General features: G+C 40.0%; 1 protein-coding gene across 2 annotated transcripts in view; it reads left to right on the top strand.

Moving 5' to 3' along the window:
• The window catches only part of PRKN (parkin RBR E3 ubiquitin protein ligase), a 722,481-nt gene that overhangs the window by 75,890 nt on the left and 622,115 nt on the right, over nucleotides 1-24,476 (top strand). Inside the window, exon 2 of one of the 2 annotated variants that reach the window (XM_034428505.3) lies at nucleotides 2,858-2,928. The exons of the other annotated variant lie outside the window; for it this stretch is intronic. Within the exon in view, the coding sequence (XP_034284396.2) occupies nucleotides 2,858-2,928 (71 nt within the window). The remainder of the gene's footprint in view (nucleotides 1-2,857; nucleotides 2,929-24,476) is intronic. 2 annotated transcript variants of the gene reach the window in all.

Here is a 24,476-nt window from a genome sequence, read left to right as displayed (position 1 = left end):
TGGGACTCGGGGGCCCTTCTCCAGGGGACGGAATTCAGGGAACAACAGTGTCTGATCCTTACTACAGACGCCAGCCTTCTCGGCTGGGGGGCCCACCTTTCCTCGTCCCTCGCTCAAGGTCTCTGGACTCAAGCGGATTTAGAGCACAACATAAACTGGTTGGAGCTCCGGGCCATCCACCTGGCCCTTCGGGTCTTTGCCCACAAGGTACAGGGCAGGCATGTCCTCGTCAGGACGGACAACGTGGCCGCCAAGGCCCACGTGAACCGCCTGGGAGGGACCCGCTCTCGACCCCTCATGGAGGAGGCCGAGAGACTGGGCTCCTGGGCGGAGACACACCTCAAATCCTTGAGGGCGGCACACATCTCAGGTCTCCAGAATTCTCAGGCGGATTGGCTGAGCAGGACCTCTCTGGACCCCGGGGAGTGGTCCCTGGACCCTCGGCTTTTTGCGGAGATCACTTCCCTGATGGGGTCTCCAGTCCTGGACCTTTTTGCCACACGGTCCAATCGGCAGACCCAGAGGTTCTTTTCACGGTTTCCGGAACCAGGGGCGGAGGCCGTGGATGCTCTCCACAGCGCATGGCCCCCCGGCCTTCTGTATGCCTTCCCCCCACTCCCAGTCATCGCCAAGGTCATCAGGAAGATGCTACAGGAAAAGGCGGAACTGCTGCTCATCGCCCCCCATTGGCCCCGCCGGCCTTGGTTCGCGGACCTGATGGCCCTCTCGGTTCGGCGTCCATGGCGTCTCCCTCCGGACAGAGTCGTCCTCCGTCAAGGGTCTCTTCTTCATCCGGACGCCGCATGGCTACAACTAACCGCCTGGCGATTGAGCGGCGTCTACTGAGTTCCCGTCGTCTGCCTCCCAGAGTCGTTGCAACTATCCAGGCAGCTCGTAGACCGTCAACCACCCGGATCTACGACTCCAGCTGGAGGGCATTTTCGTCTTGGTGCGACAGAAATTCCATCGCCCCCACGGCGGCCTCCACGGAGCAGGTCCTCATCTATCTTCAGGATCGCCTCGACTCAGGTTTGGCTCCCAACACTCTCCGCAGGCAAGTAGCCGCAATTTCCTCCATTCTTTGCTGTGGTTCACGGGGTTCCCTAGCCTCCCGCCCACTTATTCGGCAATTCCTTAGGGGTGCCTCCAACCTTCGGCCTCCTCCTCTCCATAGGTATCCCACCTGGGATCTTCCTCGGGTCCTGGATGCCCTCACCAAGGCCCCCTTTGAGCCTCTAAGGGAGGTGGGGCTTCGATTCCTATCGTATAAGGTTGCTTTCCTTCTGGCCATCACTTCGGCCAGGAGGGTGTCTGACTTGGCTGCCCTCTCAGCCCGAGAAGACCTATGTATCTTCCACCCTGACAGGGTCGTTCTCAGATTGGACCCCACTTTCCTTCCCAAGATCAATTCCCCTTACCATAGAACCCTCGAATTAGTCCTTCCCGACTTCTGCCCTAATCCTTCTCATCCCCTCGAGAAGGCTTGGCACACTCTAGACGTCAGAAGGGCCCTCCGCATTTACCTCCGACGCACCTCTTCCCTGCGCCAAACGGAAGCCCTCCTGGTTTCATTTCAGCCTGCCTCCTTAGGCAAGAAGGTATCGGCGACCACTTTGGGTCGTTGGATCCGCGCCACCATCGCAAAGGCTTATGAGGTCCTCTCCATTCCGGTTCCTCGTGGTATCACGGCGCACTCTACCCGTAGTGCGGCCACCTCGGTCGCGTGGGCTACTCAGGCTTCCTTGGAGGAAATCTGCAGGGCCGCCACCTGGACGTCCCCCACTCCCTTCGTTAGACACTATCGGCTCGATAGGTTTGCCTCTGCCGAGGCTGCCTTCGGACGCAGGGTACTCCAGCAGGTTCATTTGGGAACCTCCCCACCCCCTCGGGCAGGTCCCTCCCTACAGAGTTAGGCTTGGGTATGTCCCAATCCTGACCACTGGAGCCAGGATCAACGAGAATGGGCGTTGACTTACCTGAACGCTTCTTCTCGTTGCTCTGGCTCCAGTGGTCAGCCCCGCCCTGTTGGTGCCCTCGTGGGTGGGGAGGATTCTGTGGATCTCTCTCTATTTTTGTCTTACAGCTCAAAGTGCCAGTCTGCGTTGCTGTCTTTCATCAGAAAGCTGGGAAGCAAGACAAAGGGGAGGAGCTTCTCAGCTTTGCAGACTCAATCAGTAATTGGAGCGTGTCACTACCCAATCCTGACCACTGGAGCCAGAGCAACGAGAAGAAGCGTTCAGGTAAGTCAACGCCCATTTATGTCAGGGAATATTTCTCTTTTTCACTCACAAAGCTACGAATTGGCAAACTCATAAATCAGAGGAACAGCAGTAGACACTGGTGCTAACCAAATTAGGAACTGAGTGATTCCACAGTGGGGGGAAAAAAGTAGTAATGAAAATAAACAGGATTGTGTTACGTAAAATAGGGTCACATCAATAACCAAATGAAAGCATAATAGCAAGCTAGATTGTCAGAGTGCATTTGAAATGGAGCATAAAAATGACATTGCTGCAAGACAAACATGATCAAATGTAAAGTAATAATTTGTGCCTTATGGCCAAATGTGCGGTCTTTTCAAGAAATACAGTTGCAATTGTATTGATGGGTTTATCCCTAAAGGCCCAAGCATTGCTACATTTGATATAGCAAATGAAGCTTACACAGTCTGCTGTTACTGGTTACTGGAGGAGCAGAGGGAGGATGCAATATGTATTAAATTGTTGCTCTATTACATTATAAAACTGACAGGATTGTTTCAACAAATGAGTAAATGCAATAGAAAACAGTTATGGTCATGACTTTTCTTCCAAATACAAATATATATGTGTATTTGTATGTGTGTTTATATCTACAGAGTTTGTGCTTGCAGATCTTGGAAATTTGCTCCAGATTACTGCGGTTTTCAAAGCAAGTCTCCGACTCAGGGTGGGTTCTACTTATCTTTACTACTGGTTCGCATGCACAGATCACTTACGATGACGTCAGGGTCGGTGGGCAGAGCCTCCCGCCGGTTTTACTACTGGTTCTTGTGAACCGGTCCAAACCGGGGGCAACTCTTCACTGCTCCAACTCTTGGCTGTTAATCCTCCCCCCTTTTTATCTTTTGTTGAAGCATTTTTTTCATATCCTTCATTAGTCATATTCCTTGACTGGTGTGCATCACTTTCCCCACCCATTTTCTCCTTTGGCACGACAGCAGCAAGTTTGGGGTATAAAATAGATGTACTCTAAGAATAAACAAGTTTTCATGTCGTGCACCATCTCCATATTGGAAGTAGCAAGTGCTTTCACTATTGGAAGAACAAGCAATTGGTTTTATGTCAAAATTTGGTTGTTCCCGCAGAGTCCCTCTTTGAGGGAGATGGGAGGGTTTTAGAAATGTGAAATATAAACAAACAAACAAACAAACAAATCTCAAGAAGGATGCACCATAGACAGGGATTTAAACATTTCATTTATAGAGCCACAATGAGGCATAACATTCCAAAACCAGGCGATTTTAAAAATCTTTTATCAATATTTATTTTAACAAATGTTTAGCATACCATTGATGGTTTTATTTTTAGATTTATGCTATAAGGGAGACGACATAAAGAAATCAAACTAGGGGTCCTATTTAAATATTCATTTATGTATTTATTTCAATCAAATTCTGTGGTTTTTTGTAATTGGATTTTACCTAAAAATCCAAGGTGGCTGAGAAAGTGCAAAACTATTTCCTGAATGCCCTCAATCCAGTATCTAAAATTCTGGGAAGTTCTTTATATCAATTCAAGATCAAGAATGAGCTGTAATGAATGAGTAGGGGGAGAAAAGCATACTGTAATATGCTCTCCAATTGTTGGATCAGAAGGCTTATGTAATAAGGTATCTTGGTTTGGAGAATCTTTACTCCAGAGGCTTTGAATGAACTGAGCTTTGAAGTTAGAATAAATAAAAATGCTGAATTCAGCGTGTGAAAATTAAAAAAAAACCCTTTCTTTACGTATTACTTGATCTTTTGCAAATCAAGTAATTGAATATTATTAATAATATATCTTTAGTCACTGGGTTAGAATGTAAAAGATATTGAAGGAAAAAAGAGTTCTCTGGAGAAATGTTAAACCAGTTAGTAATAACCAGTAGCTGTAAAATTGGTACAAAGATTTGTAGATAATTAGCTAAGAGAATGATAAGACCATATGGCCAGGCATTATGTGGTGCTTTTTTTGTGGAAAAACAAAAGCGACAGAGCAGGCTTTCCCCCCTAATTAATTTGTGTTATCCTTTGATTTATGCAATGTGTTCCATACTAAACTGAAATGTAATTTGTAAATTAATGTAAATATATCAACAGTGTTGGATTATCTTAGACAGTGTTTATATTGCCAGATGGAAAAGCTGGTGGGAGACTATTCTTTATCTAATTGCAGGCAGCAGAAGACCTACTTGCATTCCATTTTAGTCTGTTTTTGGCATTGTGCTTTTATTTTCTGTTTTTGCAGTGACCTTAATTGATTTATTGAGACAACAGTTTCAAGAATTAATATTCATATGACAAAGTCTAAAGTGCTTTCAATGAATGGATTCTATGCCCAGCAGAATAGAATCTATTTTTCCATGAAAAATTGCATACACATTAATGAAATAAGCATATAGGTTTTTTTTGAAAGAACAGTATTCTAGAAGGAAGAGTATATTTAAAGAATCTGCTCTATCTTTTTATCCTTGCATGAAGAAGGGTGGGGGGAGGTTTAGTTAATTAGGAAATAAGGCATTACATTCAATTTAAATATCCTTCTCTCAATCTCTCTCTCCCCCTCTCTCTCTCTCTCTCTCTCATTTTAGAAATTGTTTCAGAAAGTTTTTCTTAATTTTTGTTAAATTAAATTTTGTTGAATCTAATTCTGAATATCTTTTTTTCCCTTGAACTTCTTGCCATAATAGTTTAGGTCAGGGGTGTCAAACTGGATTTCTTTGAGGGCTGGATCAGCATTGTAGTTCTCCTCCACAGGCCAGCAGGGCAGAGTGGGGGGAGATGGGACGGACATCACCTGTAGCACTCTGCCGGCCAAAATGGGGCATGGGGGGGTGCAGCCCCCTCTGCCCCATTTTTGGCCTGAATGGTCTCCTGCAGCACTTTAGTGGCCAACCCCCCCCAGCTTGTTTTCGGCCTCCCTGGCCTCCAGCAGCACTATGCCAGCCAAAAACAGGCTACGTGGAGCCTCCCGAGGCCCCTGCATGGTCCATTTTTGGCCTCCTTGGTCTCCAGCAACACTCTGCTGTAGGCCTCTGTGTCCCTTCAACCTGTTTTTGGGTGGCAGAATGCTGCTGGAGATTTTAAGCACCTCACAAGCTGGATCCAGCCCTCGCACCTTGAGTTTGACACCCCTGGTTTAGGTGATAGGAAAGTACTTTTCTGGAGCAATTAAAGCATTACACACGGAGATTGTATATACATTTCTACAGGTGTGGTTTAATTAGAGAAAAATGAATTAATAATTCTGTATGTGTATATATAGTCAGTATATTAATATCTGTTTATAAATCCCCTCCCTTACAGAATATTATCCAAAGAAAGAACATATTACTAGTGTTAATTATATTTTTGGATAAGGTATTTTTCTTTCTTATTAAATGGTGATGAACTTTCAGGTTAAATGGCTCCAGGTTAGTTTTCTGATATTCGGATGTTTCACCCACAATTGTGACCAGCATCTTCAGAAGTGAAGTGACCCTCTGAGTAATATAATTCTCAGCTGTTCTGTTCTGGCTCTTTCATTTGAACTAATTGGATCGTTTTGAGGCAGTCAGTGAAAGATGGTTGGTCCTGATTGGCAAGCACATTAAATTATTCATGTTAATATGATAATCATATTAATATTAATTATAATATTACATATGACTGCATAGAGAAGCCATTGAGATTCATCAACTTTCTAACAGCTTTAACAAGGAAGAGAGTCTGAAGGTTAACAAAGCCTAGATCCTAGATACTACTAACAAACAGACCTTAATTAATCACCAAGAAAGGAAATTTGCAGCAGTCTCGCTTGGAGAAACACTTAGCAACCATCTATTTCAAAGACAAGCTAAACAGGAAATAGCTTATTTTTAAAATCAGGACCAAATATCTTTCTCTGACTCCCATGATACAATCCAGTGAGATCAAACAACAATCGGAGCAACAGAGAATTATGCTACTGAGTGATTCATTCCTCCTCTGAAGAGGCAGTCCAAATACTCATTATCAGTTAATTGACTCTGGCCATGAAAGTCTACAACCAAATGTAACTCTAGCATTTAATAAAGCAATAGCTTTATTTCTTGGGAGAAAATTGCAAATCATAAACCACATTCTTCATAGTGTTATGCTGATCAGTAACCAAAATATAGAAATAAGGAATGTACCGTATATACTCGAGTATAAGCCAACCCGAATATAAGCCGAGGCACCTAATTTTACCACAAAAAACTAGGAAAACTTATTGACTTGAATATAAGCCTAGGGTGGGAAATGCAGCAGCTACTGGTAAATTTCAAAATAAAAATAGATACCAATAAAATTACATTAATTGAGGCATCAGTAGGTTAAATGTTTTTGAATATTTATTTCAAAAAAAACCCACAGTAAACAGCTCTGTAAGTGCATAGTGTAAACTACATTATAACTAAATTACACAAAAGAATGTAGTATATACCGGTATACCAAAAATAATTCAATAACAATTTAATCTGATACATTGCCTTAAGTGATGTAGGGCTTGATCTAATTTCAGGAAGTTCAAGCCTCTGTTAAGAGATACCTGCATTCTCTCTCTCTCTCTCTCCCTTCCTTTTTCTTTTTCTCTCTTTCTTTCTTTGTCTCTTTCTTTCTTTCTTTCTCCCTCCCTTTCTCCTTTCTCCCTTTCTGTGAAGAATCCCAGAAGGTCTTTGGTAGGAGGAAGAAAAGCCAGACATTTTGAAACGTTTTGTAGCTTACCCTGAGCAAGGATAGCTTTCTCCTTCTCATCTGGCATTCTTAGAGCTCCACTATTGATTAGCTTAGCCTGAGCAAGGATAGCTAGCAGCCAGCCTATTACAATAAGATCTCAACTCAAGCTCAGTGCACGTGGGGGATCTCCCCAAACAGTGAGGATTTCTTCGTTTCTTTCTCCCTTGAAGCCCCCCCCAGCCCGTTTTTGCTTCCAGGGGGCTGCAGGGAGTCTTGCTAGACAACCCCCCACGCCCCATTTTGACCTTAGCAAGCCTCCCTCCAGCCCCTGGAAGCCAAAACGGGTTGCAGGAAAAAAGGCATTTTTTCCCTCACTGGAGTATAAGCCGAGGGGGGCTTTATTCAGCATAAAAAATGTGCTGAAAAACTCGGTTTATACTCGAGTATATACGGTTTTACAGTTGATGTAGATTCAGACTACATGTTCTTTTTAGATCCTAGATCTGATGACTGCACTGCTTTAAAAAAAGATTGTGGCCCTCGTACGCTCTTTTTATACTCCAGCAGCACTGCCCACTTCTCACAGAATCACAGAGTTGGAAGGGTCATCTTATCTAAACTGATGCTAAGCACAGCATCCACTTAAGATGACTCTTTAGCCTCAGTTGGAATACTTCCATTGAAGATGAACTCAATACTTTTATGCGGCAGTCACTGCTTGACAGCACTTATAGTCAGGATGTTCCTCCCAATGTCTAGCCTGAACTTTCTTCCTTATAATACTACAACAAACTCTAATTCTGCTGTCTGAGGCAATAAAGAATAAGTCCTCTTCTGTATGACATCAGATGTTTGAATACTTTGTCTCTCGGCTGACTCTTCTTCAGGTGAAGAATGTTGAGATCCTTTAATTGTTCTTCAAAAGGCTAGATATCTAGACTTCAGATCATCCTGATAGCATTTCTCTAAATTTACTCCAATGTGTCACGGTCTTCTTTGATCTAGGCTGATCTAGATATAGTATTCCAAGTGCAGTCTGATCAGGGTAGAGGAGCAATAATTTCCTATGATTTTTCTCTTCTCCATTGTATTAGTCATGACTAGTTAATAGTGAAAAGTTTTGTAACTTGTCTTTGATGCTAATGGCAACAGGGAAAAAATAATCTTTACTGAATCCACGTAGGGAGAGTAACATTTTGCTTAAGTCATTCTGGTATTTTGAAATTGAGCAGGCGGGAATCAGTAAACTTCAGATCTCTTTCCCCAGTTTCTCATTCCTGCTGTTTGGCGATGTCCTGTGTCTTTTTTTTTGAAATGGAGAAGGACAAGTCCATTTCAGAAAAGGGGTGCAAATATGCATGCATTTACGCCATCCATTCACTAGGGCTATATGTGTTTCTCAAGATGGAAAGGAATAATTGCCTTCCTTATCATTATATAAATATATTTCAAGTCATAATTTCAAGTAAAATGGGACTCTTTCAATAATTGTATTTAAGTTAATAATCAAAGACTACCACAGAAATTCAATTAGTTTTTTGTGAGTATGGGAATAGCATCAGTATTTTTTAGGCACAAAATGAAATAAATATGAGCTAAAATAGCCTTCAGGCATTATTGATTTTTATCACACCTGTCAGTTCCAGGACAGGACAGTCCATACTCCTCTAGTGAAGATTCTCTTAGATGAGCAAATCAGAGCTGGGAGAAATGGAGCTTGAAATATAGAAAGCAGACTGTGTTGCTCTGCTGAACTGGTAAAGATAATAATCAAGATTCTGAACTGATGTTAGGTCTGGTTGATCCAAAAGTTTCCTATTGCTGGCAAATTGCCAATATTGATGTTGCTGAGTTACTTTCTTTTATGACTGAAGCAGCCTTTATGTTCTAAGATGATACCAGTTCAACTGATGTCAATCTCTAACAGAAGTCTACAGAAGAGAAATTCCCTGAAGATGGGCTCCAGCATGAGTCCGAAAGCTCGTAAGAGTAAATCTCTGGTCCCAGTGACCGACCCAAATTCGATCTAACAGAAGTCTCCAAATTCAGACCCTTAAATTCAGACCCTTGAGGCAAATGCCTACATAGATTCATCAGTTAAATCTCTGTATTACTCAGGATACAGTTAGCCCTCCATCCCCCCCACCCCCACCCCACTTGCTTTTGGGAAGGATTGGGAATTATATTTTTATTGAGGATGTTGTGGATAAGCCATATTTACAGGAAATTTCTTGTCTCAATTACTTCGCTTCTCATTTTCTATTTTCTACTGTTTTTCTTTAATTACTTTATTTCCTTTAGTTTCCTGGAGCAGTAAAAATAAATACAGCTATACATTTAAAAATACCTTCAGCACACTACTTTTTGATAGAACACACTTTCTGATTCCTATCCAAAATCTCTGTTTACGAGGCAACTGTGAATGATGGGATATGAAGAGAGAACATTCTGTAAAGTTTATTTAAATGATGTGTTTGGCCATTCACATCTTAAATGAAAAAGATTTGAATACCCACTCTTTTATGACTGTCTATAAAAAGTGTGGCTTTAAGCATACATTTCATTTGTTAATGACATTATAAAAGTATCATTTATTTCTTTGGAAAATTTATATTGCTGCCTACTCACTCATGGCAGCTCAAGGCAGCTTATAGGAAATAAAAACACAATATAAAACAAATAAAAATAATAAAATAATAGCCCCCCCCCCACACACACACCGATGACAATACTCTCATACCAGCCATTTAATGGGCTCCATCCCTCTCTGGATTTCCCAGGCCTGCTGGCAGAACCACATCTTCAGAGTCTTCCGAAAGACTAATTTCTGGATAGTTGATGTACCAGAGAGAGAGAGGGAGCCACCACAGAGAAGGCCCTTCTTCTGAGTCCCGCCAGGTGCATCTCATTAGGGAACGGGACCCATAGCACTCCTTGCCTCTCTGCTTTAGTGAGTCAGGTGGATGTGATTGACAAGAGATGGCCCATCAGATAATCTGATCCCAAGCCATAAGAGCTTTAAAGGTGATAACCAGCACTTTGAATTACATCCGAAAGCAAATCAGCAACCAATGCAGCTCCTGCAGGAGAGATGACACGTGTACACCAAGGTCTGCACAAAATCATGTGGGCTGCTGCATTTTGCACCAACTGGAGCTTCCAAATGCTTTTCAAGGACAGCTCCATGTAGAGTGTGTTGCAATAATCAAGACGGGAAGTGACTAGGGCATGAGTAAGTAAGGCATAACTGGTGCACAACCTGTATGTGATGACCCAGGACAAGGAACAAAGGCCACACAGCCAGCTGAAAGTTCAAACTTCCCTTTAATGCTCGAACTCTCCCCCCAAACACTCCCATGTTATGCAAGTCCCAGAGCAAAATGGTCTCTCTCTCTCTCACACACACACACACAGCAGCCTCTAGCTGCGAGCAGTCCAGTGAACACTATTAGTACAATGGCTTCAAAGAAGTCCAGCAAGGCAAAGGTACAAAGAAATGAATCCATGAAGCAAGGAAGAAGCAATGAGTCCACAAAGCAAGGAAGAAGCAAGCAATCCTGCAAATGCCAGATGTTGGCAATGGCACCCAAAACTTCACCAATTCAGTATTTGTTCCTGACAAACACCCTTCCCCACAGTGTCTCCTTAAGTCTTAGTCCCCAGGTGTGCCTTGTGAAGAGGGATGGGGCACTTTCTTCCTGAGTCGTAGGGTCAGCCTGTTCTGTTCCCATTTCCTTCCACTTTACGTGCTCGGAGATCAGGAGGGGGCAGTCCTTGCTCATTGCCTGAGTTCCATCACTCCTCATTTCCACTGCCTGCTCTCTCTCAGTCATCCTGCCCTGTTCCTCCCTGCTGGCAAGCCATCCCAAGCCAGAGAGGCCCGGGGCTGCCTTGTCCTGCTCCTTCCCACATTCCTCCAAAGCCAATGAAGCCGCCCCTTTAGTCTCTGTTGACCACAGCTGCAACTCATCCTCCCCCACGGATTCAGGCTCCAATGGGGGCACGACACTGCAGTTGTGCAAAGGCCCTCCTGTCCATAACTGCCACTGCTCTTCGAGCAGGAGTTGCGAGTCCAGGAGAACCCTCAGATTATGCAGTGGATCTGTTTGAGGCAGTGTCACCCTTCCCAAGACCAAAGGTGACAATTTTCCATGGACCAAAGAACCACAAACCCAAAGCCACTCAGTTTTGCAAGAGTTCAGTTTCAACCTGTTGCTCCCCATCCAGCCCCTAACAGTCTCCAGGTACTACTAGAGGGAGGTCACAGTATCGCTTAACTCACCATGGGCTGAGATATTCAGCTGAGTATCATCAGCATATTGATGATATCTCAGTCCACGATGTACAAATGATCTCAACAAACAGCTTCATGTAGATGTTGAATAGGAACAGAGAGAGTACCGAGCACTGCAGGAATCTGCAAAGCAGCAGGCAAGGGCTGCATCTCTCGCTTCTTATTTACACTGACTGAGAGTGGCCCCAGAGGAAGGAAGTGAACCAGGATAGCATAAAGCCCCCCCACTCCCAACCCCCGAAGCTTCTCCAGAAGGATACCATGGTCAATGTTGTTGAAACCTGCCGAGAGGTCAAGTAGAGCACCTACCTCATCCTACTTCCGACAAAGATCATCAAAAAGCATGACCAATGCTGTTTCTATTCCATATCCAGGTCTGAATCCCAATTGGTACAGGTCTAGATAATCTGTTTCATCCAGAAACTTCTGGAACTGCCGAGCAACCATCTTCTCAACCACCTTCCCCAAAAAGGAAAGATTGGAGACAGGTCGAGAAATTATACAACAGGGTGGAATCCAATGATAGCTTCTTGAGAAGAGGGCAGATCACAGCTTCGTTAAAGTGCTGGGACACTACCTCCTTCTGTAAGGAAGCATTAATCACTGCCAGAGTCCAACCGCATAGCTATCACAAGCCAGGAGAGACATGGGTCTAAAACACAGGTCCTTGTGCAATACTTCCTAGGATCCTGTACCCTTCCTCAGGAGCAACAGGGTCAAATCATTATCAGGCAACAGGGCAAGAACCTACCCCAGGGGCCGCCACTGGACCAGCAACCACACCAGCATCTAACTGGGAATGAAGTCGAGCAATTTAGTCTTCCAGAAAATCTGCAACTTCCTCAGCTCACCCCTTCAGGACCTCAGTCTCCTCCTTCCCCAGGAGCAGTTAGTGCGAATAAGTATTTACACTTTGTCGCACGAAGGTAGGTTTATTAGCAGCTCTTACCTGTGTTCGATTGAGTTCATCTCTTGTCTTTTACCAGTGGCACTTTAGATGTCATTAATTACACTTGTGGAGTTAGGTCCATTTCATTTCTTATTTTTAAGGAACAATATTGCATATTCCTCTCAATCCCTCCAAAGGCTTTTTGAAACTTACTTTCTTTCTTTCTTTCTTTCTTTCTTTCTTTCTTTCTTTCTTTCTTTCTTTCTTTCTTTCTTTCTTTCTTTCTTTCCCTTCCTTCCTTCCTTCCTTCCTTCCTTCCTTCCTTCCTTCCTTCCTTCCTTCCTCTGTCTCCCTCCCTCCCTCCCTCCCCCCTCTCTCCTTCTCCTCACCCCTCCCCTCCGTTCCTAAAATGAAAAGGAAGGTATAAATAATTCTGAAGGGAATTAATAGAATTGTTTAATATGAGAATATGTTAACAAAGTTAATTCTTGTGTGAATTACTGTCAGGATGAATGCTGAATAAATATATTGTTAACATAACCATAATGTAACCATAAAGTACCACTGTCCAAAGTGAAAACTGCCTATTACATTTTTTAATAAGGGCTATATTCAAATATCACGTATCATACACACATACACACAAGCAAAATATTTCTTTGGTTCACCCCAGTTTGATGGATAAATTGGAAATTGGAAATCTTCCAGAAAATATTATAATTTTCCAATTATATGTTTTTAGAAAACTCAATATGAGTTAGATATAAATCATCTATAAAACATAATCCACAGCTGAGGTTAAAAATGCTAAGAGAGAGAACTGCTGCCCTCAAAGAACATTCTAGCTTTACTTTTTAATGTTGTCATTCAGAAAGTAAAGACGATTTTTTTGCTAAATGGAAGATAGCTGACTTACTACTCAGCTATATTGCTGTTTGTTATGTTCACTTGATTGTTCCCCACCCATCAGATTGCATGGATAATGATGTTCAAAGGCTTTTGAGTCAAGAGTTGTAATAGAAATTGGCATTTCATTTTGGAAACCCCATCACAAAGTGTTTCCCTAGTCCTCTTTCAAGAGCTTACAATATTTGAAGGTACAGCTTTCAATTTCTTTGTGCCTAGTAATCACAGTATCACTTTGAATGTACAACACTGCCAGAAAAGAACTCTTCATATGTAATTCTCAGTATATTTTAGAGTGCTGTAAGACAGTGCTCATGAATAGAAACAATGTTCATATGGACTTTAAATTCCATGAATTTCTAATAAAATGTCAATTACTATATCTTGTCAGTGTTTGTTGCCTGAGCCCAAATGTTTCAGAAAACACATTTTGTTTGGAGGTGGCCTCAAGTTAGCATTGTCAGGCAATTGTTGGGGTTCACAGTGACCCAGGCACACCAGTTGTAAAGATTGATTAAAGTCAGCCAAGTCGATTAAAAGCATTGTCAAACACTTACAAAAGGCTTAGGGTGAATTTCCAGAGCAACTGATGTTTGTGTTTCATTAATGCAGTAATGAGAGGAGTAACCAATAGGAACTGTGGAAGAATGGTAGGATAGCAAGAGCTTCCAAATGTGAAAGGCAACCTCCATAGTCTAGGCCAGTGATGGCTAACCTTTTCTGGACCGAGTGCCCAAAGCGTGTGAATGTGCACGCCTGCCCCCGAACCCCCAAAATGCAATGTGTGCATGCCTCCTGCACATCCCCCGTGCATGCACATGCTCCCTGCACGTCCGCTGATCCCATGCATGCATGCACACCCTCCATGCCCACCACGCATGTGTGCATGCCCCCTGCATGTGCCCTGCCCCCATGCATGCACACATGTCCGCCCACATGTGTGCATGCCTCCCATCCCCCCACTCCCTCACGGACTGAGTGCCCAAAGCAGGCGAATGTGCGTGTGCACCCAAACCCCCAAAATGCAATGCGCGTGTGCCCCTGCATGCTCCACATTCCCTGCACATCCCCTGCCCCCCCACATGCGTGGCAGAGACCCGAAGACCAGCTGGTTGGTGGGAGACACACTCATATGGGGTGACGGTTGCGTGCCCACAGAGAGGACGCTGCATGCCACTTCTGGCACACGTGCCATAGGTTCTCCATCACGAGTCTAGGCTTTACTAACTTTCTCTTAAATGGAGTAAAAATGTAAAGTAAAGGAGTCCCTGCAGATTTTACTCCAATAGTCTGCCTCAAGAAATATCCATCAGGTTCAGTTCCAAGCTGGGAGAAAGACACTGGAAACATGGAGGCTGATTTGAAAGATTATTTAATGATGAACAGAACCAACAGCAGTCCTGGGTCAGTTGACCAACTGGTTTTATTAGTAATGGCTTTTTATAAGTTTCAAAGATGCTACTACGGGGGTTGTGCAATGTCTGAAATACCCTTAAGAGATTGTACAATGTAGTGAGCTCTGTGTCTTCTGCTAAATGGTAGTGGGTTAATCTTACTATGTCCCGAAGGGTCATGTCTTGTTCTTAATCCCATCACTCTGGAGCTGAAGGTCTTTTGTTTTGTAGATAAGGTGGTCCTTAATGGGCACAAAATATCTGCTGGTGGGAGGTGTCTATTCTGTCTTAAGAGCATGTTTCTCCATTTCTTCCTTTAGAGAAATGTAATATCTTGCCTGTTTAATATTCCTCAAAATATTTCATTCTTCTAGGAGGGGTCCTCCCACAGTCATTGTTGACTATAGGGGGTGATGCTCATCTCCATTTCAAGGCCATAGAGCCAGCTCTGTCCAAAGACATTTCCGCAGTCTTGTGGCCAGCACGACTTCACAGAGTATTGTTACCTTCTCATCAAAGTGGTATCTATTTATCTAGTTGCATTTACATGCTTTCGAATTGCTAGATGGGCAGGAGCTGAGGCAAGTAACGGGAGCTCACCCTGTTGTGTGGCACTCAGGTCTTGAACCTGAGCTGCTGGCTTTCTAGGTGACAAGCCCAGCATCTTAACTGCTAAATCATAACACAGTCCCTTCTTAAATAAAGTGTTACATACAAATGATAGCTTGCTTTCTCTTGGAAAAGCCTGGGATAATAGCCATCCATAATCAGTTGGTAATTTATAGGATTATTTCATGTATATCTTAATTTAAACATCCTGTAAGAGCTTTTGCATTTTCCTCCTCAGAGGTTGTATGATTCATCTAATATGGCATCATAGAATATTGTGTAGGAGCATATGCCATAAATATATCTGATGTCCAAATGATGCCAATCATTACAGTGTATACATCACCTTCTGTGGGAGTACTTTACACTTTACAAATAGACATATTTTATGTATAATTTAGTTAACATTCTCCTGCATCATTGTAGTTGGAGAACTTTATTATTAGTCAGAAGCAATCAATTAAAATCAAGCATTAAGCCCTACTTCTCTTCCCTAAGGCCCATGATAATATTTTGCAAAGAATGCATTTTCGTTCTGTTTAATCATCTCATTTAGATATAATGATCTTCTGGAATTATCATATCAAAATAGCTCTTTAATTGGTAGGAGCGAAGTGAAGACTCATCCAAACTATGCCTTTGTATTTTGCTCTGAAAAAGATTTGTACTATGAGGGAATACAAGTTGAAAAAAAATGTTATGTTAGTTTTATTGACTTGGTTCCTGTAACAACACAATTTTTTGAGGAGGGGGGGGAACCCTGTCTATCAGTGCTTTGATCTTCACGTCTGCTCTACAGGAAGCTCTGAAAAGAATGTAGATACACTTTGAGAAATCATATTTATTTGATTGAAAGAATTCCACATCATGGTAATATGCGAATCCATCTCATGAATGTCAAGCTGAATTTTTTTCCCCGGATTGCTTCTTTAGGCACAAATTGTTCATGTGATGGCATAGCTTTTTGAAACTGCTTTACAGCTTCAGAGATCCAAAGAAATTCAGGATTTGTGATTCATTATCTGATTTATTATTGCCAAGAGTTTTAGGACTTGGCTGTATTTGCCCAAAAGAGAAAGTGAAAAATTATTTAGGGTGAAAGGAGAGTCAGTCAATCAGTCAGTATCTATCTATCTATCTATCTATCTATCTATCTATCTATCTATCTATCTATCTTCCATCCATCCATCCATCCATCCATCCATCCATCCATCCATCCAATACTTTTAAAATTTTTCCAAAGTCCTATCTGATATATACATGACCTGAATTCTTACTGTCCTTAATATTGCTCTCATTTGCACAACAACTGGGTGTGATTCTGGAACTGAGAATCAAATGTATTAACTAACATTCAGCATTCATAACCATGCTTCCATCTTAGCATAGGGCTACGGGTTGTTCCTGACTTGTACAAAAACCCTCAGGCTAGTTTCATGTACTTTGTCCTTGATTTGATCATGATCCCTTCAAGGCTTTTTTCTATTCCAATCGTTCTGCAGTAATGCTGTCTTGTAAACATAAAACTTCAGGTAGCATTTAAGAGTATCAACCTTGGATTTTGACTACTTTGAAATTCAGATCATTTATAGACATATATCAGTATGTGCTGGTTTTAGAATTAACAAACATCAGTTGTTTCATTGTGTAAAGAACAAAGTAGGTCTACAGAAAGTGTTGGAAAGAAACTTAGATTGCCTTAATTCTCTTTGGTATTAAGAGGGAGGGGAAGGAAAATGCTCTTAGATTTTGCAGTCTATTACTATAACCTATATTAATGCACTACAGAGTGCATTAATTTTTTAATGGGGACTGCTTTGTAATCTACCTGCAAACTGGTCTATTATTTGGAAGATGGATAGTCAGTTTCCCTCTCCCACAATGTGGGAGAACAAGAGAAGAAAGAAATTTCCAGCCTGATGAACTTGGAGATAAATTAGGTGCTAAAGTAAAAGAATTCAGTTGTCAAGATATCTGATTGTTAACCCTTTTTTCCTTCTAATAAGTTTTGCTTCAGAAAGCCTCCTTGAGAATGTAGCTTTCAGTTTTCAAGACCTTGGCATGGGAAATGAAGAGCTGTCTGTGGCTCCAAGTACTTTGCAGTTCTTTTCCCCAACAGTTAGTACGGCAAGTAGACTTTGAGAAAAATCCAGCTCATTCGCTTATCAGAAACACTGCAGCTGTGACCTCCTTGTCTCCCCACATCCAAATTTACACAAGTATTTAGGCTGGGAGGGGGGGAATAATCTGGATTTGCCAAAGATAGATTTTTTTAAAAGTGTTAATTGCCCCACAAAGAGACATTTTTAAAAGATATATAAATGGTGTTTTTTAATTATTACTTATATGTATCACTGAATTCCCAGTGACTCTGGGATACTTTACAAATTATTTAAAACATTGTCCCAAAGGTGGCATTTTTCAAGAGGCAGCTGGACTTTTTTGTTTTTCCTTTTAGATGTTTTGCTTCTCATCCAAAAAGCTTCTTCAACTCTGACTGGACGATGGGGAATGGAAGGATTTATATTTCTTGCAGACAGATGGTCAGGCAGCTGGAAATCTGTTCATACTTCCGCACCATTCGAAGGGTGTTCATTCCAAAGCACATAGCTAAATGTTTACGCAGATTCTCAGTCATCCAAGTCATGGTTGTCCCAAAGGTACTTTTTTCAAGAGGAAACTGGACTTTCTTATTTTTCTTTTTGGACATTTCGCTTCTCATCTAAGAAGCTTCTTCAGCTCTGACTGGATGGTGGAGAATGGAAGGATTTATATTCTTGAAGAAAGCACCTTTGGGACAGCCATGACCTGGATGACTGAGAATCACCATAGATATTTTAGCTATGCACTTTGGAACAAACACCCTTTGAATGGTGTGAGAGTATGAACAGATTTCCAGAAAAATTGCAGATTACAGGAAAGAGGAGTCAGGTCCTCTAAGGCTCCAACCCAGGGATGAAATCTAAAATTTGTTACTACTGGTTCTGTGGGCGTGGCCTGGTGGGGGGGGTAATGTGACTGGGTGGGCGTGGCCAACTTTTTTTTTTTTTACTTTTAAAAGCATTTTTTCTACAACCTTAAGAGGCTGTAGAAAAAAAATGCTTTTAGAAGCCTCTGACAATCAGGCAACTCAGCTGGAATCGACAGAGGCTTTTAAAGGCATTTTTTTTTCTACAACTTCTTCGGCTGAAGAAGTTGTAGAAAAAATGCTTTTAAAAGTTTTAAAAAAAACAGCCTCTGATGATCGCGTGGCTCAGCTGGGCATGGGGGGGGCGCGTGTACAAGAATTTTTGCTACCGGTTCTCCGAACCACCCGCTGCCATTGCTACCGGATTGCGTGATCGGGTCCGAACCGGGAGCATTTCACCCCTGCTCAACCTCCAAGTGGCCTCAATGACTCTGTAAAAGAATGCAAATGACCAGGTGTCTGCACAAGGAATATAAATCCTTCCATTCCCTACCATCCAGTCAGAGCTGTAGAAGCTTCTTGGATGAGATGCGAAATGTCTTCAAAGAAAATCAAGCAAGTCCAGTTGCCTCTTGAAAAAGGCACCTTTGGGACAACCATGACCTGGATGACTGATAATCTCGTAGACATGTTTAAAACAATAAAAACAGAAAAAACAACAAGAAACAAAAGGATAAAATGACAGAACAAATGGGAAAAAAGTAAAACAATCTATGTTAAAAGCAGGCTTAAGTTTTCCTCCCCAAGGGGCTAGCTTTTGCTTTTAATATATAAACAAACTAGACTTAAAAACAAAACAAATGTTATCTGCATGCGAGTCAAGGTTAAGCCTAGCTCTTGGATCTGAAAAAGATAAGAACTTCAGTTGGAGAAGACAGGGAAGTTGTAAATTTAAAGAAATTGTATATTTATTACTTCATATACCACAGAGGGCTTTGAAAATTAGCACAATTTTGAATTGTACTAAAAAATGGATTGATAAAATGAGATGCAATGAAATCAGGTTCAACTAGTTTAACTAGGTTCAGGAATAACTGCAAGAGCATATCTGATATATTATCGTCTAATATCATACAATGTTCCTTCCACCAATTGAATAAAAATAATTTCGATAGAGAGAAAATATTTCCTGCCTGCTAGTGCTTTAGCTGCAGGTTGATAAATAGTGTGGTTGCGAATCAATTTCAGCATCGATCTGAAAGATAATCCTATTCACAACCACCATATACAGGGATGTTTTTTATTGTCAGGTATGAAAATGAATAACAATAAAAGAGAGGTCAATGTGGGAAGGAAAATTAAGCACACAGCAAAAGAGACAACTTGTCTTCTGTCATGTGTGACTAAGAGCTTGGCAGTCTGGAAGTGAGACAGGAGATGACGACATGAGTGAGTGGTATATGTGGGTGTGTTTTCATTTGCACCCCAAATTCTGTCACTGAAAAAATAATCAAGTTGATTATGAATACATGAGCAATAATTTAATGTACTGTATAAAAATCTATAAAATCTGTCCCAGGAGAAAGTGTTCCGGTATCTATGCAGCCTAAACTTTTGTAAATAACACTTGAGATTTCCTATCCCGTCTATTATTTTTATTGTCCTTTTAGATTTTCATATATTTTGACTGCTGAATTAAAACCAACATTAAACAAATGAACATCAGAGTACTTGCTTGCAGAACTGGAGTGACTTTTATTCTCTGTCTAATTTACAGCTATTACTTTCTTTGGGGTCTTGCAACTCTCCCAAACCAATATTGGAAAGTAATATTGGATGTTTTGATTTTGTTTCCCTTTGAACCTTAAAAAGGTAAATGGATGAGCAAAATCATCCTCTATAATGAGGTTTTTAAGAATGTCTGTAGGTTTGTGAGAAAGAGGAAGGAAAGAAAACCTCACAGCATTGTATCCACTTTGGATGCTTAGAATAGAATAGAATAACAGAGTTGGAAGGGACCTTGGAGGTCTTCTAGTCCAACCCCCTGCTTAGGCAGGAAACCCTATACCATTTCAGACGAATGGTTATCCAACATCTTCTTAAAAACTTCCAGTGTTAGAGCATTCACAACTTCTGGAAGCAAGTTGTTCCACTTATTAATTGTTCTAACTGTCAGGAAATTTCTCCTTAGTTCTAAGTTGCTTCTCTCCTTGATTAGTTTCCACCCGTTGCTTCTTGTCCTGCTCTCAGGTGCTTTGGAGACTTCACAGCTTCACTTTAAAGTGAAGCTTTATAAAGACTTCACTTTATAAAAGGAAGTACTAAATTCAGTACTAAAATTGCAAATTTATGAAAGTGAATCGAAACCACTGGCTTGTTCATTTAAAGTGGCATTTCTGATCATCTTTTTAAATGTTGCTTTTAAGAAGTAACCCTGGCTTATTTGATACTATTTTTTATGTTAATAGTGATTTGGATCAATATTGCTCTTTTTATTGCTCTAAAAGGCCATATTCCATAAATGTTTGAAATACCTAAATCAGTTCAAATTATATTGGTACTTTAAAGTATGAATGCAATGGTTTTGCTTCTTGAAAGCTGTGTTTCAATTATATTGGAACAGTACTTTAATTTAGTGCCTACCAATATTTCTTTTGTTTCATATCAGCATCATTTCCATTCTTAGGTCTGTTGCTGATTGTAAACAGTTTTATATTCCTGTTTATCAAACAGTTTTATGTGCAAGACAGTTCTCAGGAAGATAAAGGAATTTGACGAGTGGCTTATAGTAAATTACTATTACTTTTGTATAAATTCAATGAGACTAAGAAGCCAACTTTATACTGTATATGTCTTTATGCAACATACACATCAATTTTGAAGTCTCTTGTTCATAACCATTTATTTGTAATAACCAAGTTACTGCCAGTTTGGAGCATTCTGCTACAGGGAATCATGGTTGTGTACTTCTTAATTAAAAAGAGTTGTTTTAAGGATCAATTGGAGCCCCACTGCATATAAATAGTTATATTTATAGATAGTTATCTCCATGAAATTTAAATTTAACAACTTTGTTGCTGTCAAGAGTTGTCGTGACAGCAGCCATCTCTCATTTAGACATTCACAGATCTCAGGAGATTTGATTAATGGTATTAATAGGCGTACGTTGCTTGAACTCTTTTGCTTTTGAAGGAAACTTTAGGAAATGAGACAAATTTTACAACATAATTTGTTTTGTGGTTATATCAATGAAATGCATGAATTTGAATGAAAACACATATGTATTCATCAATTTATAATTGTTAGACTTGGCAACATATTAAGGATAGCTAGTAACTAAGTGAATTCTTACAAAGGAATCTAAAAATTACAAGGTAACCTGCCAACAGCACTGATGATCAGTTAATTATTTAAACAGTATTCAGAATGTGAAGAGAAAAATGCAGATAACACAATTTGCATCAAGCTGTTTAAACTCAGTAAAATGTTCCACAGATCTCAAAGACCAAAATGTTCACAATGAAGAAACTATTACGCTAAACATACTTACATTTAATGTTAAACAGATTAATATTCAGAGTCCTCTTATGCTGTAATCCTGTACATACTTAACATACTTACCTAGATGACACTTGGCTTTCTAATTTACATAAGATGATCTGCAATCCATATTTATGGAAATTAGACAACTGCTCTGCTTTCTGTAGAAATTGATTTCCAAACATTTTCCACCATATCAAAAATGCCAGTTTATTCTGAATCCTCTTAGTCCAGATAACATATAATAACAGGCTTTTCCTCAAGGCAAGTGTGATAAATACAAGTCTTTGTTAGGTATCAGTGTAGTTCAGTGTTGTAACTGTAATGCTGGGATAAGAAAACGGGAAAATCTCGTTCCACAATGTTTAATTAGACTTCCTTAATTCATCAAATCCAAGAGCTACATAGGCAAACAGCTTTCCTTCCGTTTGTGATTTTTTATTTATAGAGTATGAAAGTTTTGCTTGCTTAGGAGTGAGAATGGATAAATACAAGATGGAGGTTATAAAAACTTGGGCTTATAGTTTGCATGGGGACTAGAAGGTTAGGTACACATTTTGATCCAAAGTCAAGAACCAGTAGAGCCAAGAATAGTTCTATTAAAACCAGATCCTCATCATTTACATATTTATGTTGTGAAGTACTTAAATCAATTAAGACTAAGAAACGAGCACCAGTGCTTTATATAATGAGAATGCACTGGTCATTCCTATGCCTAATATAACAGAGGGCTTTGATTTCTTCTCCCTTACAATTCACCAGTTGTATAGCAAGATATTTTTATAAATTTAGTAATTAGATTTCACCCTATCATAATTGACCTGATAATACCCAAAATGTTTGTATCAGAAGTGTGCTCTTAAAAACAGTAGCTTCTGTATCGAAACTCTGTAGTTAGAAACTATACTTCACAAAACTCCAAGAAAACTTTTAAGAGAGTTATACTTCCTGGTTTGAATTATTTTGCAGCATCTAGATACTGTAGAAATACAACCAATTAACATGTGTGACATCCTTTTAAATTCCAAAATAAGCACTTCCCTCTGGAAGAACAACTGGACCATTAAAGGAAGGGTTTCTAATTGTCTTGTTCTTCTACCCAAATTCTTCCTGAAACAATTACTTGATAAGCAATATGTTGAGATTGATTCATATTGTGAAGGCACTTAGACATTAGAAGACTCTCATTCTCTCTGGTAAGAAAACTGTTTTTTAGTACTCACTATGAATATTAGGTTTGCTTTTAAGCAAATATACATATGGAAATCATGATAGTGACCAAGATGATTTATGGTTCTTGGTCTATGATTTTAAGCAAAGCAAGCTAAATTGCACTTCCCAGATTAATGTGCAGATTGGATTAGAATTTTGGATTGAAACTTTCTTTTAAACCAGAGTTTAAAACTTTGGTTCAAAACTTGGCAACTTTGAACTGTATGAACTTTCAACTCCCAGAGTTCTCCAGCCAATAATAATGTCTGGGAAATTCTGGGAGTTGAAGACCACATATCTTCAAGCTGCCAAGGGTGACGGACCTGCTCTAAATATTCCAACTGATTTCTTTGCTAAAATCAAGTTAGCACTATACTTATTCAAAATATTTATACTATTATTATCCTATTAAGGAAAGTTAGTAAAATGGGTATGGTATGAAAACTGAAATGTAATATCTACCTGATTAAAAAAAGGAGCCTATTAACAATGCCTTTATTTATTTGAAAACTTTAAGGTTTTCTAGATAATTTTTTTTTATTGTTTGTTCCTTATAGTGTAATGGAATGTATGAATGATCTTGGGGAAAGAGGGGAACAGATGCTGCCTAGGAAACAATCAGACAAGAGAGGCAGAAGCTTCCAGTGGCTTATTAGTCAGAGGAAGAAATTTAGAAAGGACCCACCTTAATTGTTCAAACTGTTAAACGTGATGGTGAGAAGTTTGCATCTTCAGACTTGCATGATTCTATTAAGGTAACCTTATAATACGAATTAGCCCATCTAATTGTGTTTCCTGTCTGGTTTATCCAGAAGGGTTGACATATAGTTTCAGTATTTATTTTTGGCTGAACAATGTTGCTAAAATACAGAATGACAAGCCTTTAGTCCTATGTATTAAATTGAACTATAATATTCAGGATCTTTCATCACTGACCAGGGTGGATTTGATTTAAATCGAGTTGATTTAAATCACAATTTAAATCATGATTTAAATCACTAGTAAAAAGGCTTGATTTAAATCAACTCGATTTAAATCATAATTTTTAAAAAGCAACTGTCATCTCTGCTACTCCTTTAACCCACTGTTGACTCACCGATAGTCCCAGTGTTGCAGAATATACAGCCTCATGCTACATAACTAAGCTCCATTACATGCTGAATAAACTGAATTATTTATGTATCTTAAATAGAAAACTAGATTTTTACCTCAAAAGTTTTTTATTAAAATAAATTCGATAAAAATAAAAAAAAATCTGATTTAAATAAAAAAAATCTGATTTTTTTGATTTTTTTAAAAAAAATCATTGATGTTTATCCACCCTGTCACTGACCATGCTTGTTGGGGATGTAGGAGTTGAAATTTAAAAACATATGAAGGCTACAGCTTGTCCATCCATCTCAATCCACCCAAATGTTTATATTTAATTTCATGACAAGTCCATTGCAGTTATATAGTTGTCTAGTTGTCTTTGTTGACTTTTTGTTTTTAATCTTGCAAATTTCATATAGAATGGTTATGATCCATAACTGCCATAAAGCCTTTAGTCTTCAGGATAGAGAGGGCAAAATAGATTAATTGTGCTGCATCAACCATATTCCATTGAATGGAGTCTGGCTGATATGGAAATCAGTGTGTAACATTGGAAGAAATTGGATCCCAAAGTTTTCTGAAAAACTGCCAGCTTTCAAACTAATATTTTACTTAGAGGATGGTGGTGGTAAAAGAAAAGCAAGACCTACCAAACATAAATTATTTATGCACTGGAGACAATTTAATTAAGGTAATGTAAATTATATGAATTTTAT

Source organism: Pantherophis guttatus, chromosome 1 (assembly GCF_059756535.1).
Source record: "Pantherophis guttatus breed Tessera chromosome 1, ASM5975653v1, whole genome shotgun sequence".
NCBI lineage: Eukaryota > Metazoa > Chordata > Lepidosauria > Squamata > Colubridae > Pantherophis > Pantherophis guttatus.
This window is presented reverse-complemented; position numbering and strand designations above follow the sequence as displayed.